The 15551-nt window shown below is 47.8% G+C and overlaps 1 protein-coding gene across 4 annotated transcripts in view; it reads left to right on the top strand.

The window, feature by feature from the left end:
* CADPS (calcium dependent secretion activator) overlaps positions 1–15551 on the top strand; it is a gene marked incomplete at both ends in the record, with an annotated part of 223892 nt that overhangs the window by 184017 nt on the left and 24324 nt on the right. For all 4 annotated transcript variants that reach the window (XM_082322562.1, XM_082322559.1, XM_082322560.1 and 1 more), the window contains 5 exons: positions 212–367; positions 3267–3414; positions 9131–9205; positions 10268–10351; positions 15274–15306. In XM_082322562.1, the coding sequence (XP_082178688.1) occupies positions 212–367; positions 3267–3414; positions 9131–9205; positions 10268–10351; positions 15274–15306 (496 nt within the window). The remainder of the gene's footprint in view (positions 1–211; positions 368–3266; positions 3415–9130; positions 9206–10267; positions 10352–15273; positions 15307–15551) is intronic.

Genomic DNA, 15551 nt, shown 5'->3' with positions numbered 1-15551 from the left:
CATCTGGTCTGGAAAGTTTTGTGGGTGATGACAGCAAGGTAGATTAGGCAACTGTATGGTAAAACTCAAAATCCTGATGGTGGAGATTGCCAGCGTTGTCCTGTGTATGAAACTACTGTCTGCTCTACACTTGTTGCAGGAATGGTCTCCACATCAGGTTACAAAGAGCCTGATGCCACTTATGACTTTTATTCTCATTTTGCCCTGCCAGCAATGGATCAGGCACCTCGGAAGATCTGTTCTGGAAACTTGATGCCCTACAGACCTTCATTCGGGATTTGCACTGGCCTGAGGAGGAGTTTGGAAAACACTTAGAGCAACGCTTGAAGCTTATGGCAAGTGACATGATTGAGTCCTGCGTGAAAAGGTACATGCCCATGGGCGAACTAGTCATGTTTCTCATAGGAGCTCACAGGATGCGATGTTTTTTTCTGTCTTATTATCAATGAAGCTTCACTTCAACCACCATTTATTAGTGACCCCAGCTCACCTCTGCCCAGCACAGGCGTGGTGGAAAGCCACCCTATTGCTGTGAATTGTGGACTCTCCCAAGCAAGCACTTTATTGAGTCTCTGGAGAGTGCATATTCACAATAAGGCAATAAATCACCCATTCTTTCAAGCTTTATGGGCTGTTACTTATTTTTGGTGCCACATGTGAGGTCAAGTCTTTGTAAATGCAGTTTTGTGTTGGCGGGGTTGAGTGCTGAAGGCATAGCTCTAAGTGAGATCCCAGCACCCACCTAAAAACACACAGATCCATGAAAAAGCAAGCAAAAAAGTGATCCCAGAAAGGGGATGTTGCGTAGCTTGGCACACAGGCTTCACATCTGCCGTCAATTGAGAAAAGCTGTTTTATCATCAGCCACATTATAGGATACTCACCTGCAGATCTTCCAAAACAGAGAAGTTTCCTTAAAAAAACTTTTAAACTTACAGGAAGCTGTCATTTTGAAAACAAAATGTTAAGGTTAAATTTCTAACCTTTCCACAGTAATTTACGCCTGTTTGGCGTCAGAGGTGATGAGAGGCAGGAGGAAGAAATGAACTTTGCATTCCATTGTGCAGAAATTCATAGACAAAGAGGCAAACCAAAGGAAAAATGGGTGCCAAATACAGCTGGTAGATGCTAATATTAGCTGCAATGTGTGATGTGGCTGTTCTGTACCACAATTGCCTGGACACTCTGCAAGTGCGAGTGTGGCATTTATTGTTCGCACGTTCCTCACCGTCTGGATATGTAACATCACCGTAGGAGAAGGCACGTTTGGTCCCCGAGATGTAGGCAGGATACCCGCTGGAAGGCAGGCAGCTCAAGGCTTGCTCTGGAACAAAACCCAGTACATTTTAAGTGCAATTAGATGGTCGTGATGGCTTTGGCATTGAGCAAGTCCCCCTTTATTGCAGCAGCTCGTCTTTGGTCCTTTGGCTGGCACGAACGCGGAGCTTCAGTTGGCCTCCAGTTGTCACACCGTCCTCTAGGAGCAAAGCCAGTGCTGGAGCTCTGCTCTCTGCTCTGCCCCCAGCACCACCAGCAAAACACTTATTTCTCTTTTTTTTTTTTTTTTTTTATAAAACTGGAACCAAGGCACCTTTGCTACACCTGCAGTGCAGTTACAGCTGCAGTGATCTGTAGAAATCAGACCAGGTTAGCTCAGCTGAGATAACTGGGAAGAATAAGCAAGTTTCCAGGTACATCTGAAGAAGGGCTTGTGTGCCTGAAAGCCAGGGTTTTTTTTCCCAACTGCTTCAACCTTTCTACAAATATGTTGCCCCTCTGTAAAAACCTGGCCCAGCTTGTAATGGTATGACTATATATAATGGTTCTGAGCATAAGTAAGTAGGAACATGCTCATCTCTGCGAGGAGATGGAAAATCCCAGTCACTTTTGGTCCTTTCAGTAATTATCAAGATTCTAGTCCCCGAGTCCAGGCTAAATCTGGCACTGGTAATTAAATCAGTTCAAATGCCACTGCTGATGTAAACCAATATGCTGCCTTCCCTATTTATATCACCTGCAAACAGGGCCTGGCTAAGGTTTCTTTAGCAATTTCAGTTTGACACAACATTTTTCTTCGCGTCTGTCTCTGAACTGTTGAATACCATGGAGGAGCCACCCCGCCTTCCGCACTTGGTTGTATTTCGGTGCTGTCAGGAAAGCAGCCCTTGCAAGGAAGGCCTGTTTCACTAATAAATCCAGGCAGGAGGACCTATGTACCAGCTCAGATCTCATCCCAAGAACAGGAGTTTCACATTTGTAAATGAGTTTTCATTTGCATAACCCTTGGGGAATCTTTCAAGATCAGAGTTATTCCTGAGCTGCAGCTGATATTATTTGTTATTTCTAAATTGAAGCTCCTATGTTAATTTGTTGGCAGATTCTGTCTGATGTGATAATTGTTCTGTGTTGGGTTAGATTAGTGAAGTACCTCAGGAATCTGCAGAGGGGCTCCAAAGAAAGGCAAGGCAGTGCCCACCATACTGCAGAGCATTCCCCACGTTAGAGTCACAGATACCTTGGTATTTTAAAATACGACACGGGATCAAATCCTATAGTCTTTGCCCCAGCAAAGCTCTTGGTGTAACACGGTTTGTAACTGCCAGGGATGTCAAATTTAAGCTCGGTGAAAGCTCAGGAGAGCAGTGAGGTGCGGGCTCATGCGATGCGTGTGCCTGTGTTCCTATGCGCACGACTGCGCCCGTGCACATTTTGCAGACGTATTCTGGTGAGTATGTATCCTTCAGGGAAACTACTTCTATGAACGCATGAGACTATTAGGAACTTTCAGCAAGCAAAAAAAATCACGTAGACCTAAAAATGCAATGATCTGGCAATGTCCTTTCAGTCAAGCAATGAGCGAGCTTCTGTTATTTGTCGTTGATGCCATGGAGCAACAGGAGCTCCCTTTAATGCATCAGGCTTGCTATTTGTCTGTGGTTATAAATCAGCTAATGCAACCACATTGTCGGTGTACATTGACACTGCTGTTTGTAACATCATCACACTGTTTATCAAGCATGAGAAAGTCATAGTTTCCCTGAAACCGTTGCACACTTTATAAATAGTGTATATTCTGGAAAGTGGGTTTCTTTTTAAACTGCAAAATCATTTTTAGTAAAAGCACATTTGTAACAATTGCATTGTAACACTCCTAGGAGCATTCGGCTTTCTGGTTTGTTGAACTCTTCTCAGTATTGTTTCACATTATTAATAGCTTCAGTATGTTAAAAAGCAACTGAAACGTCTTTTTCTCTTTTCCTTAACAGAACCAGGATTGCATTTGAAGTAAAGCTGCAGAAAACCAGCCGATCAACAGATTTCCGAGTCCCTCAATCAATATGCACCATGTTTAATGTCATGGTGGATGCCAAAGCTCAGTCAACAAAGCTTTGCAGTATGGAAATGGGCCAAGAGGTAAAAATGCAGGTTCTTCCCTTCACAGCTTTTAAAGGCAACGTCATGAAATTTCCTATCTCCTGTTGTGCTCGTTTCAGAGGCGTTATATGAGTTGTGGATTTACCCTTCTATATAGATTGTGCAGATGAATATGCGGGGGGTTGCTCTCAAATAAACCTAATGAACATAAAGATTCGGAATCCCTGTCACTTAGGAGTGACTTTTTGCAAGGACTGTGGTGTGCATAAGGTATCTCTTAAGCTTGCTTGATGCATAATGGCCATATATACCGAGTCATTAACTGCACCTTGGAGCCAGGTGTCAGCAACACACTTTCTGTGTATGACTATTTTCTGTAGACAAACATAAGGAAAACGGAAGTGCCAAGTTGTTGCTGTGATGCTTGTAAGGAAAAAAGAAAAAAAAAAAACACCAAAATAGATAACTTCCAAAAGCAGGTTGAAATTCCAGCTGCTGTGACTTCCTTGAGTACTGGCTATAATCAGCAAGCTTGATGATCCTGGATCTCCAGGTTCTTAATGACTCAAGTTGCCAAACAACAAACCTGTTTTAATTAATTGTTGATATATTTTTTTCTTCTGAAGCCATAGTTGCAGGTGGAATTGATCTATGAATTAGAAAGACATAGTAAATTGGACTAGATTAAATGCATCATAATGATCATTTTGCTACAGTGGCTTCAAGCCAAATTAAATATTCCTATACCAGTCTAGAATAAATTCACAAATACTGTTTGGCTGTCCTGTCCTGCTGCTTGTCAGCATTTCCTAGGTAAGCCCTTTTGCTACAACTTTCCATGGTCAGATTTTGCGGTGAATCATTACAAGTTGGTTTTGGGTTTTTTTTGGTTGTTTACCTCACCCTGTTCCTCTGAGAGGACTTGCTCCAAAGGCCACTGAATGCAGCAGGGATCCTTGCCCTGCTGTCAGTGGTACTTGGATCAGACCCAGCTGTTCTTTTTATTTTTCTTATACATGTTTCAGTTATGACATTTTATTTGCGGCAGTCACCTTGCAAGAGAGGTTTCAAACTGCTCATCATCAGGTTCTTCCTTCGTCCTCCAGGTCAGCTGAGGCAGATCTTGAGTGGGCTTTTGTTGTCCGAGCCTGGGCATGAACTTCTCTAACATTTTGTGTTCCATATTCATACCCATTTATCTCCCCAAATCCCTCAGCCCGCAGCTGCTGCAACATCTGCCCTGGCACCCGTCAGCCAGGAAGGGCCGTGGTTGCGATGCTCCCCACTGCAAACCAGAATCAAACCCTTGTGCATTATACTAGCACAGTCCCTGGGGACAGGGACATTTTGGAGGTCAAGCAGACTGATATCATGACAGAGCAAGCTCATTGCATTCATAAAACTGTCAGGTTAAGTATTCAGATGGCACAAGACCGATAACATCAGCTGTGTCTGGGTAGTGTGCCCAGGCACTCGCTGCATCTTTCCATGCTAACTTGTGATGCTCTGTACTTGCCACAGTTTCCTCCAAATTTTGAGCATCAGTCACGTTGCACATTCGGCCTGAGTCAAACTGCAAGTGAGAGGGGAGCAGGCAGCAGCACGTTGTTTGTCCGCTGTTCTCAGCTGCAGCGGGGATTAGCTCTGCAAATCTGCCAGTGCCGCTTTAAGGTGTTTGGTACGGCAGCTCGGAGACAGCCTAGCTCCTGTGGCAAGCAGCAGTTGCTGGGGCATGAGGTTTTTAACAGATAGCTGAACTAACAGACCTGTAAAGCAGATGTAAATTGTCGGTGCATAAGTTACCATTTAGGGCTGCAGAATTTTATACACCCTCCCTTTTTCTTTTCTTCCTTTCAATGAGTGTTCCTACCTCCCTCTCCATTTGCTCGTGCCACTCCGTATTTCAGCTGCCTCCATCTCCTCTTCTTGAAGCTGTCTAAACCTGTGCGCTGAGATGGTCATGCTGCGGGGGTAAAGATATAGGTCTGTCGTTACAGCCCGTGAGGGGAGGACAAAATGCCACCCCACCTGGTCCAGTCCCCGGTGGAAATGATGAGACAGTCGGATAGACAGCAGAGGGATGAGAAACCGGGTTTCAAGCCTGTCTCTTCCTCCGTAATTTGGGGAGCTGGGTCTGTGCATCGTTGAGTCCCTCTGTCCCCCGTCCCTGGTGCGTGGCCGCCTGCAGCCCCGCTGGGGAGGGATGGACGGGGAGGGAGGCACAGACACTCCTCGCTGACGGGACCCTCTCTCAGTGCTGCAGCCGCCGCCTGGCTCCTAAAATACATGGTCACTTTGCAGACAGTTCAAAAGCAGCAAAAAGGGCTCGGATTGCCCACTGCAGTGCTCAGGCAGGGGCGTTTGCCCAGATCTAGTTGGAGAAGACATTTTGATTAGAAACAAACCACTGATTTTTCTGACGGTCCAAGCTGTACATGAGCAGAGACTCTCTCAGCACGTTATTTGACCTCGCTCCTGCCGTTTCCCTCCCACCCCAAGGGCCTTCCCTTTAAGACTTAACTTCAGTTACACTCACTTTAACAGATACTTGAACGCATTTTGCAAGCATTACCCTGTGAAACAAACACCCATCATTTCATTTCCATTTCCTTGTCTCTAAAGGCAGCTGTTAAAACATTTGGTAAACATACTTTACCATCTTAAATATTTATTTTTCCTCTGAATTTTTAATACATCTAAGGGGATAAATGTATGTATTAAATGTTTCTCAGTTGGTCTAGTATGTTTCTATTTAATATCTAAGGTCAGATGGTCCTTAGAGAAATACAACGTACACACAATCTGTTACATGACAAGGCAAGATACTCATCACATAAAGTCAAGTTGAATCATTGTAGTGCACTGATTATGGATTGTAATAATTGAGCTAATACAAAGCTGCGATGAACTCGATCGAAAGCGGGGGCTACGCTGGGTAAAGCAAACCAGTTATGCAATCTTTAACCTTGGGCGTTTTCATAAGAAATGTAAAAGGAGCTGTTGGAAATGCTGGTTTATGAGCCAAGCGTCTGTGAAAGCAGCACCAAGCAGTCGTTTTCCAAAATGCCGCCTTCTCTGACCCCGTCCTGGCCGGGGCTCATCTTCCCAAGGTGGAGCTGGGGCTGCAGCACGGGCTGTGCTGGGCGCACATCGCTGCAGCTGCCCGGGGCAGGACCCGCAGCCTCACGGGCCCTATTCTGCACAGTCGCTGGCCCTGGCACCGGGTCTGAGTCTGCCCCAGGGACTGAGGCCACAATGGGAATGAGCGGTCAGAGTCCTGCCAACACCACCTTGGTGCATGCACAGGGTCCTCTCCTGCTCTGAGCTGCCGTTTTATTCCATCAGGGCTCTTATTTGCTTTTTAAACAAGCTTTTAATTGAAAATGCATTGGTCAGTGCATTTCACAGTGTATTGTTTTGCACGTAGCTAGCCATTTTTGAGTTAAAACTCATGATTTACCCAATGAAAGCAGTTAGCTAAATCCCCGGTTGCGAGGTCTTCCACACCCACAGAAAATGCAGCAGCAGCAGGGAAACGTCATGGGGAGGACACCCCCAATGTATGCGCAATCCCTTCTCCATCTCCCTTAGGAGGTCCTGCCAAGGAGTGTATGCCGAGGATGTCAGCAGCTCCTACCCGTACCCAGCTGTTACAGGTCCCTGTCACCCCACAGCTGTGCATCTCCAGCTGTGCTGGGCACGGCCAGGTCAATCCTGGCACCTGATAAAGGCTAACTCTGCATTAAACAGCTTAATCATAACTATGATCCATATAAGGGACTTGTATATGTCTTGACCTGCAAAGCAGGACATGGAAATGGGAACTGCAAATGCAAATATCACTTGCTTGTTGATGTATATTTTTCCCTTTGAGCGGGCCCAGCAGATCGCAGCCTGTAGCGTGGCGGTGCCAGCCTGTCCTCCCGCGTGGGTGAGGCTCTGAGTGGCCCCAGCCAGGTCTGCGGCCATGGCGTGCTGCACCATGCACCCTGCCCTGCCCGCCCTGCCCTGCCTGCCCTGCCTGCCCTGCAGCAGGGCTCACCCGTCGGGTACGTCCTGGTGACGGGTGTGCAGCTGCCCCGATGCTGAACCCTGCCTGTCAACAGCCGGTCGCCCTCCTCTTCGGAGTGGAATAAAACCATGAGAGACTGTCAGCAGTTAGGTACAATCCCACCCCCTCCCCCTATTTTACTGTCTGCAAATGCTACAAGTAGCATATTTCAGTGAAAGGAGGTTTTGGTCACGTTTCATTTTCCATTGCTTATCGTTTCTGTGCATGATGCTGCTGTTCTCATATGTCCCTTTTTTTTAAAGATTTTGGTTTATTCATTGTTTATCTTCATATGTTCTTTTTCCTGTCTTTTGCACTTTCCTCTTTATTTCTGTCCCCAATCATCTGAAAAGTTTGCTAAAGAGTGGGTAAGTGTGTCCTACTTTTATTTTCTTTTTTCCAAATTCCTGTATTAATACGTTACTGTCATAGGAAAAAATCCCCAAACTGTAGAGCAGTGCAGAGACTAGCGATCAGACACTGAGACCAACATCTAGCATTTGTAAAGCCCTCTCAGTCTTCCTTCCCAAAGTCTGATTAGTATTTAAAGCAGATTTGTCTCTTTCAATGTGATTTGATGTTAACATTTTAAAACAATATTAATGCCAAGTGGTAATGAATATAGTGACTAGCACCAGTGCTTGAAATGTTTGACTGAAAAATCAAATGTTTTGTGTTGGAAAGCAGTCATAATCAGTATTTTCTCAGTCCATTGAAAATAAGAATATACTGTATGTTTTCACTAATTAAATCTTGTATTGGAAACAGGTCTTTTCTAAATTAGTAGAAGACTGTATTTTAGTACCTATTCTAGCCATATTGCAGCTGATTGCATCAGAGCTCCCAAGCTAAGCAAGGTTTGGCATGTGCAGAAATTGGGTTGAAGACTCAGAAACGCTGCTGCTGCAGGCACTGGCGTTGGTCAGCCGCTTCTGAGCTCGTGCTGCGGGATCTGCTAACACCCAGGGCTCGGGGCTGCACTGCCTGCTGGGTTTGCATGGGACAAAAAGGCTCATCTTGATTTGCTGGGGTTTTTTAAGTCTACCTTACAGTCACTGAGCAAAGCATTTAAACAAGTACTTAACTGAACCATGTCCCTGCTGAACCCAGTGGGTAACGTGGGTTCACGTGCTTTGCTGCAGTAGATGGGACGTGCACAGCATCATCCCCGGTGGTTCAACCCACTGCAGACTCCCCGGGTGCAGCAAATCCTCCCCAGTCCCCTTCCGAGGGCTGCGTGGTTTGCGGTGCCCTAGGCCAGGGCTGCCCGTTTCCCTCCGGCGGCAGGCGTATCTCATTGCCAGGTGTAATCCATATGAAAAGTGAACAGGATCATGCCCACAGAAGTGAAGCAAAAGGGCTTCAGGGTCTCTAGGATCCCTGGGTGCTGGTGCTCTCGGGCATGGCAAAGCCTCCCCTCCGCCCTGTGCGTGTGGCTCCCGGAGCTGCAGGCACACAGAAGAGGGCAGGGTTTGCCCATGCTTCACAAACTGATGTCAGATTCTCCTGAATTCAAGGTCTCTCCTAGAAGTGTAAGTAATCACTGGCCGCTATAGTGGAGCACAGGGTAATAAGCTTCATAGTTCTTTGGTTTAATACTACTGCATATTGTGGTTTACCAAGGGAAAAGACTGACAACCATAGAGCTCTTGCCTGTGATCAATGCTAATATTTTCCTCCCCCTCTCCTTTTATTTTTCTTTAGCACCAGTACCATTCAAAAATAGATGAACTAATTGAGGAAACCGTCAAAGAAATGATAACACTCCTAGTGGCAAAGGTAACCTTCGGCTTCAGGTGAAGTGATTCACTGTTAACATTGTGTTTTTAATATGTGCGTTTCCATTAAAATGTGACACATTAAGATGTTGAATTGGCTTCTTGTTTCTCACAGGCAAGATCATACACCTCCCAGTCCTTTCATGGTGACTCTTTGATGATTAGGAACTGCGTGAGATGTAATACGCTGCTAGCAGGCTTGCCGTACTGGGCCAGAAGGGGTTTTAAGGAATAGGTGTTATGTTGATGGGGTAGCACCCCGAGGTCAGCATCACCCCACGGCACTGAGGGTAGCTGCAGCCAGGGGGTGGCACCGCTAAATGCTGGTGCGTAGACGTTGGGGTGGCACGCAGGGGTGGTCACCACTCCCACGCGAAAGGTTGTGCGGACAAAATAACTCGTCTTGTGCAAGATCGCCATATGCTCTTCTAAGAAATTAATTTAGAGGTGACAGTAGTGGGAAATACATTCCAAAATGTCAGGTTTAATTGTTTGGAAATTGTTTTTCATCAGAGTCGGCTCCTCTAGCTCAGCTGCCAGCATTTCCCTTGGGTTGTTGTGTAGGTCTGGTGTGTTGCGCTAACACAGAGGGGAATTGGTACGTAGGGAGAAAGATGGTGGGGTGTGTTTTCCTCTAGTTTCAAACTTTCTGAGAACAAGTCATCCCTATTATACAGTGGAGACCTTTAAACATAATCCGCCAACATATGCCAGTTCGATTCTTCTGCAAGAATACCCAGCTAGCTGCGTGCTTGACACGGCGTACTGGGAGCAAGAACCACCGGCTTCCCCGTCCGGAGAGGCTGTGCTGGCTTCCCCGCACGCTGCACCCACCTCCTGTCCCCACATCACCCATGGCACTGAGGGGTGATCCCACCCAGCGAGACGTAGCACCCGAAAGGCGATGCTCCTTTCTCCCCCCTCCCCGGCCCGCTCCCTCAGGGACAGGTTGTCCGTTCCTTTGGCAATGCTGAGAGCTCCACTGACTTCTCTGAAGCTGATGCTGATTTTTACACCTTTGTTCAATTATTAAAAATAATTGCAGTATTTTTTGTCTTCATAGTTTGTCACCATTTTGGAAGGAGTCTTGGCCAAACTGTCTAGATACGATGAAGGAACTTTGTTTTCTTCTTTCCTGTCATTTACTGTAAGTACAGACAATATTCTGCTTTCTTCTTTTTTTTTTCCCTGAGTTGTAATCTCCTGCTCTCCCAGGACTAGATCAGCTACATAATAATTCTGCCATTCTGTGATGGTTGAACACTGAATACACAACCTGTATGCAAATATACAGTACCTAAACACCCAGGATGCATAGGCCATCTTATTGTAGCACGGTGTAAGGCTATCTCCAGTCATCATTCAGGCTGATGGAATTTATTCTGTTGAGGATGCGTATGAAGATGAAAAAAAAATCATCGCACTGTACACGCAATTCCCCTAACCAAAGGAGTTGTTTCGTTGCCACCTTGCATGACAGGTGTGTTCCTTTCATTCTTCTGGCTGTAACAGTGCCCATCTTAAGAAGTAAAAAACAAAGTAAGGGAGATCTAGGGAGTGCCTTTGTGTGCCTAAAAGAGAACAAGGTGGGGAAAATGCCATGAGGTTACGCAGCACGAGGTGCCTCTCGTGACACATTTCTCCCTAACATTGCAGAACCAATCCACAGCTCATCCCATTACATATTTCCCAGAAAAGTACAGGACAAGAACACTATCCATGCAAAATTCACCTCAGTATCCACAAGGGTTTAGCAATCATGTGAGTTGTATTCCAGAAAAGTGTTATGACAGCTTCTTAGGACAAACACATAGCAGCCGATTTTCAAAGGTCTTCTGAAAATGCATGCCAGTTTACAAGAGCGTCTGCAAGCGTGGCTTCTCTTAGCGCAGCTCACAGGCAGGTGTGCACCCAAATGCATGTGTCTGGGCTTGCTTGGAAAGTTGCATTAACATTTTCACCCACCGTCCCCGCTACCCTCATCCGCAGCCTGTCCTGCGCTCACTTGTTCTCGGAGACTGGGCAGAAGGCACTGCTCTGCAAACTGGGAAAGCTTTCCAAAATCTCTTTCAGGAGTTGTCTTAGCTACTTGTAATTATCTGTTGTTTGCTACTCTTGGGTCCTTTTTGCTGAGTTTGAGGCAGTTTTGTAGGATCCGTTTGGAAACGGGGATGGTAAGAATGGATGTAGGAAAGCTCACCAGCTTTCCTACAAGAAACTCTGCTCACGGGCAGCTGTGTGCACACACAGTCTGGCAGCTTATCTAAACTGCCGTGGGGTTCAAACCAAGCAGCACAACTTTTCAGGTGTGCTGGAGGCACTTTGTTCTTCAGAGGAGGAGGGGAAGGGAGGGTGTCCCATTCCCTGCCCGCAGTGCAGCTCTTCTCCCAGGATAACCTCTGGGTGGTTACAGCCCCGGGGCTCTGCTCGCCCTGCTCGGTGGGATGCAGGGGATGGCTTGAGGTTGTTACCTTCCCTCACTCCAGTGCGGCTGAGGGTTAGGAGATGCTCGCGTGCCAGCAGCAGAGGATGTGGAGGCGGCAGCTTTTCAGGCATCGGAAGTACCAGCATCAGCCTGGGTAGACGGTGTAATGTGCAGCCCTTCCTTCTCCGTGAATCCAAGCTGTTCCTCGGTTGATGCTGCGCTGCTCCCACCACATCCTACTGTTTAGGCTGCCGAGTGGTGCTCCCTTCCATTGCTGGGCGAACCCCCCAGCCGCACGTGGGCTCTGGGCGCCCGTGAGGAAGCAGCACGTAGGTGCATGGGGGTGAAGCATCCTCACTCTGCTGCTCCTCGGACACTTACTGACAAGTAGCTGCCCCAGCAGCTGCAAAATGGTCTGTCCCGCTCCGATGGCCCCGCAGCCTTTGAGCCCAGCTCCACAGCTTCGGTTTCCTGAGCTTCCAGCCGGGAAGGGGTGTGCATCCAAATAGTTACTGTGCGTGGTGTGTGCACGTCCCCAGGAAGGTGCTGAGCCCTCGCCCCCAGCAAGGAGGCTGGGCGCACTGCGGAGGAGCAGGATTGCTCCTTTCTGGGCAAGGGACATTTCTCGCTTTGGCCCACTTGTTTACTGGGAGCCACTGGGCAGCACCAGCCACAAGAGGAGGCTGAGGAACAGCCCCGACCCCTTTGGCACTGGGCTTAGAAAGTCTCCCTTCGCTGCTGTAGTAATGGGATTTGCTGTGTTTAGTCTTTGCAATGATAAATAGAGAAACTCTCTTGTTACAGCATGCTTGCACCACCTCCCACGTTTTCACTGTCTGAACAAATACAACAAAGTGTGGTGGTCCAAGCCGCTGAGCTCTAGAAAGCATTAGTCTCCCACCCCCTTCCACCGACTTCTTTCATCGCGTGTTTTCCAGGCGCTCTGCAAGTGACATGTAATCGGGGGTCTTGTGACAGACAGTTTTATCACCTAGTAGGATATCCTCATTTCCAATTCTTGCCTCGAAATTCAAGATAAAATTAATGCATCTGTTGTCCTAATAAATTCTCACTAGCCACTTCTCCTTGCAGAGCACTTTGGGAGGAAAATACCCTTCTAAATTTGGCCAGACTTTTTTTTTTCTGTTTGTTGCTACATTTAAGCGCATCTCGGCAGCAGCAGCCCAGGCCCTGGCTGGCCGTCTGCATGTGCGGATCCACTGAGTCACAGGAATGACAGCTGCTAAAATTCCCTTTAATCTGGATGGCCTCTGTAGGCGGAGAATTACACCTACGGTAATTAAAACTGAAGACTGCGTATTACCTGAGGGAGACAGAAGTAAAAGATCTTATTTTTGTTCTGCGCAAAATTTGTATGGTAAACTGAGACGTTTCATGGCAAAGTCACATACTTTGTGAAAAACGGCAGCCTAGCGAAAATCACACAACATCCGGCAGTTTGGAAATTTCACTAAATGTAGCCAAATCTGAGTTTAAAGAAAAACAAGTAATTATTCTGATTAAAGGGGAGTGGGCAGGAGAAGCAGCTCAGTTTTTTTGTGGGTGGAGGGGGGAGATCGCAGGAAGCCGACTGAGTTATTCTTGTTGCCTCTTGGCTTTGGGGAAGAAGGCAGCTTGAGATGGTGGCGTTAAGCTGGACCTAAGAGTGCTAAATCCAGGCTCAGATTGCAGCTTTCCTGGGCTGCTGCTGCATTACTTCAAGCCCTCTCTGATATTTGAAGATACAGGTGCATGGCACGGTGCAGCCCTGAGCACGGACCCTGGCTTCGATTCTGCAGGCTGTTGAGCCGCATCATTTTCCGAGCTTTCCTCCTGGTTGTTTAGCTTTGCTGCTCAGAAAAAGAGCTCGTTTGGAGCTCGCTTGGGCAGCCCTGCCTGCGGCTGCTCCACGCCGGCGTGGGTGTGCCGTGACTGCCTGCTCCTCCGGAGCTGCAGCCGTTGGCCGGGCTCCAGCTGCCTTCACGCAGGGAGGCTGGGGCTCCTCCGATCCCGTTCGGCAGGAGCAAGGGATAGCGCTTTGTTACCTCCCAAGAAAGTTGTGAGGATAAATGCAGTGAAAGAGCGAGGTGTCCAGACGACCAGCCGGGGACGGGGATACGTGGAGGAGAGATGAGCGTTTGCTCTTCGCTGGGAGCGAGGGCTTGGCACTGATTTTGCTGCCTCCTCTGTAAACTCGTGTGCTGGGACGTGCCCCGTCCCCCTCCATCCCCTGGGAGAGCCAGACCTTGGGTCGCATCGGGGCGGCAGGCGCTCGGCACCCTCCTCCTGCCCTTCCCTCTGCTCTTGCCCCCCGGCTCGGCAGCCCGGGCGCTGCCAATACTTGCAGCGTTCACCTCGGCAATTACCACCAGTCTGGTCTTTTGTATCGCCTCATTGTGCTTAATTATGCACCCCCCACACACACCATATGAGTGCTTCCACCCACTCTCACATTCTGTCTCACACATACATTCATTCTCTCATTCGGGACACATAATTTATTCATCCCAAGATGCAACTGTGTGCGTGTTATATTTAGGCTGTTTTAATGGTAGCTTTAGAAATATTTAAAAGCAGGTGAGCTTTTACACCCAAACAAAGATGGCCGGCAACGCTTACCCTAATTAAAAGCAGAAGCGTTGTGGAAAATCCCAGCCGTACTCTTTCTAGACACGGTGCCTTATGCTACAGTGGGAAAAAGGGCTCTCTGGCCAGCTGGGCACTGCTCAGTTGGAAAAGTTGGCCCTGACGTTGGGGGCCACCCCGCCTCCTGTGCCAGGCGATGTGCACCCTGCTGCGTGGCAAACCAGAGACAAAGTAAATTTGGGGTCTTGCAGCCCCCGCCGGCTTGTGCGGACACTGCAGAGTGCAGCGTCTGCCCTCCAATACCCTCCCTCAAATAACATCTTTTAAAAGGGGGGAAAGATCATGGGAAACTAATGTAGCTGTTCATAGTCTGGGGAGCAGAAGAGCTTTGGGGCACTTCTCTGCAGCGTGGTGTGAGCACGCTGCCCCAACACGGTCTGCGAGCTCCTGCCAGCGTCAGGGCCAGCAAAAAAAGGGGAAAATAATGTCCCAGGCTGCAGCGTGCAAAGGCAGGGGAAGCATGCCGCGTGTGGGACTACGGGCAGGGGGCAAAATTAGGGTCCTCTGGGCGCTTTCTGGTGGCCACCCTGGTGCCGGTGCCTGCCAGCCCTGCTGTGCTGTTGTGCCCACGGTGCCGGGGGGTCCCACGGTCCCCAGGATGCGGGTCTCGACAGAAGAGACACGCGCTGCCTTTGGAGACACGTGGCATCAGGCAGAGAACAAGGCCTCTGAAGAAAATAACGATGCCTACTTACGAACCCCGTCTTCCCCCGCTCGCTGAAGTAGAAGAGGGAGAAGCACAACTCCCACACTATCATCTGTTGCTATTAGAGCTTTAGCAGCAGTAAAGTTACCTCTCCAAAACAACAACAACAACAAAAATACCACCCTTGCCTATTCTTTTAGACAGGAAACGTAGTTTTTATCACCCTTTTTCCCCCACTCAGCATTACGTTGTCCCAAGTCTTGGCTGGAGAAGCTCTTACAGGTGTTGAAAGAAAAAGCAAAGACCTGAAAATGTACTGATGGTGTAAACTCTCTTCTTGTTCCTTTTACAGGTGAAGGCTGCTTCCAAATACGTGGATGTACCCGTAAGCACAATTTAAACAACTTCTGTCATAGTAATTTGCATCGTGCTTTGGTTTATGGCATGTGTAGCAGCCCACGTTATGCATTAACAGTCAAGATTGAACCATGGGCCTTCACACTTCTAACATTTGAACTGGAAAGAATATCTCCATGACGTTAATAATGAGCAGTTACCCTCTTATGGAGACCTACGAGGCTGTTTAGGCAGTAATTTGCAGATGGTGTCAAAAAGGTACCATATTTATGC

The sequence above is a fragment of the Platalea leucorodia genome (genome assembly GCF_965183815.1).
Source record: "Platalea leucorodia genome assembly, chromosome: 9".
Taxonomy (NCBI): Eukaryota; Metazoa; Chordata; class Aves; order Pelecaniformes; family Threskiornithidae; genus Platalea; species Platalea leucorodia.
This window is presented reverse-complemented; position numbering and strand designations above follow the sequence as displayed.